The 2380-nt window shown below is 44.6% G+C and overlaps 1 protein-coding gene across 1 annotated transcript; it reads right to left on the bottom strand.

Moving 5' to 3' along the window:
• Positions 1–480: 480 nt before the first annotated feature.
• Positions 481–2175, bottom strand: LOC149199913 (protein SRC2-like). The gene has a single exon (XM_089402554.1). The coding sequence runs from the start codon at positions 1892–1894 to the stop codon at positions 1004–1006; it is 891 nt and encodes a 296-aa protein (XP_089258680.1). The 5' UTR covers positions 1895–2175; the 3' UTR covers positions 481–1003.
• Positions 2176–2380: the final 205 nt, after the last annotated feature.

Genomic DNA, 2380 nt, shown 5'->3' with positions numbered 1-2380 from the left:
CCGACCACACAAAGATAGCTAACGGTGTATCCATAGAAAAATGCACATATAAAACCTCTCCGCTATCCATCCCTATTCCGAGATCCTGTAGTTGTTAAGCTTCAATCTAAAACCCAAGTAAGACAAACCACCCTCAATGGGAGAGACACCTCAACATTAAACACTGGCAATATGAAAAATAACTTACTCATCAACAACGGAGAATAACAATATAAATTTGTTACCATTCATAATCAAACCCAAGGCTACTCCAAACCTAACCATGATATGGTAAAAAGTCAACCACTTCTCCCATGATACCATTCCAAAGGTTAAAACATCATCAACAAAAAAGAGGTGTGTAACGGAGAGTGAGCGAGATACTGTAAACCTTGAAATGTACTTAGAGTATGTGCCTCCTTGAGCTTTACACTGAGCCCATCCATGACCAATATGAATAATATAAGAGACACAGAGCATCCCTAAAGACCTTTGCGAGCCGAGAAAAAGTTCGATGTATATCCAATCATTAACACCGCAAAATTGATTGAAAACACACATGCCATTATCCAAGTGAGATTATCAATTAAAAATCCAATTTTTAAGAGGATTATGCACAAATATGACAAATCAATACAGTGATATGCCTTATGTAAATCCAATTTCATAATTATAACCTCCTCCTTGGAATGAATGGAGTGTAGACATTCATGTGTCGTGGCCACCACGTCATGAATCTGATGGCCTGATAGGAAGCCGAATTGCTTCGGCCAGATATAATTTGATAATACTTCCTTAATCCTGTCTGCAATAACTTTAGAGATAAAGTTATATGTATTATTACACAGAGAAATCGACCGAAAATCTGAGAAAGAGACAGGGTGTGAGGACTTGGGGAGAAGTGCAATAAAACCAAAAAAACGCCATTTTATCTGTAATAATCCAAGCCAAATCCACCATATACAGATTCTGTCATTTGAGCGGCCTGCCAAATCTCTGGCACCCGATTTCGAAAACCAACCGGTTACAAATCGCCACCAAAGTCACCACCATCACCAGAATATCCATCATCAAACCCTGCATCGTAACTAGCATCGCTGATAATATCTCCAAGTAACAGGCCGCCGAGAGCACCGCCAATTAAGCCTGCCCCTAAACCCATCCCCAGTTTATTATTCTTCCTGGCCGGCTGCTGCGCCGCAGGGACAACGGGCGGATAACTCGGGTGGGGTGTGTAGCCCTGGTTAGCAGGGTAACCCTGGTAGGGAGGCGGAGAGTAACCCTGGTAGTAAGGCGGTGGCGGGGGATAGCCCGCCGGGGGTGCAGGGTAGTGGTTATTCGGTGGCGGATGCGACGAGGAGCCGGCCGGTGGGTAGAATGGGTAAGCGGTCACTGGCTCCGCCTTTGCCGCCACAAATGAACCTGCTGGATAGGCGATCGCGGGCTCCCCCTTGGCCGCACCATATGACCCTGCGACTGCCTGCGGGTGCTGTTGCTGCTTGACCTCGGCCTTTTCCGCCAATTTCACAGAGAGGTTGAGAAGCCCCTTGGGTTTTCCCGAGGATTTTCGGATCTGGTAGCTGACGAACTGTGCCGAAGTGGTGCCGGGGTTGAGAAATTCGTTCAAGGAGATGCTAATGCGGCCGATCTCTTTGTCGCGGAAGGTTGCGTCGGCGTAGACTGCGATCTCAAGAAGCAGGCGGCCCTGCTGTAGGGCGGCTTCGTCGAGGGTGAACTTCATAGCGTGGTTCCAGTTGGGATCGTTGCCGTTGTTCTTGTCCACGAGTGTGCGTTGCCTGTTTTTGTGATCGTTGGAGATCCATGCGACTGCGTAGGCCTTTGTTTTAGAGACCACGGTGGCCTTCTTCAGATCGCGGGCCGAGATGAGGGTTAGTTCCATGCCCCGTACCTCCATGGCACCTCGATGAATTCAATACAAAGGAAAAATGAATTTAGAGAGTGAAATTGGGGAAGAATCTGAATTTACAGATTGAAATTGGGGAAGAACCCGACTGAATTTGGGAACAGCGGAATGGATATTAGATTTGTTTATTGATTGAGTGGGATGGAGATACTTATAGCTGCATTGCGCGTTATGGAAATTTCCTCGTGCTGAATGATGTTGCAGAGCCGCGTCTTTAACACAGGAAATCTGGATTCAGTTGAACCTTCTTGGAATGGAATGGGAAGCCCAAGTATAAAACGGAGACTCTTCATCTATTTGTCGTATTTGTTATTGAAGATGTGTGTTATGTGAATTGGGAATTGTTAACCAATCAATCAATTGGATATTTATCTCTCTTTTTTAAGCTGAAAATTTTTTTATTAATAATATTTTTTTGTTATTAAAGTGGAAATTGTTAACCAACCAATCAATTGGATGTTTATATATTTTTTTTAT

Source organism: Pinus tabuliformis, chromosome 2_1 (genome assembly GCF_031772625.1).
Source record: "Pinus tabuliformis cultivar Carrire ecotype Pingquan chromosome 2_1, CPIR1, whole genome shotgun sequence".
NCBI classification, from domain to species: Eukaryota; Viridiplantae; Streptophyta; class Pinopsida; order Pinales; family Pinaceae; genus Pinus; species Pinus tabuliformis.
This window is presented reverse-complemented; position numbering and strand designations above follow the sequence as displayed.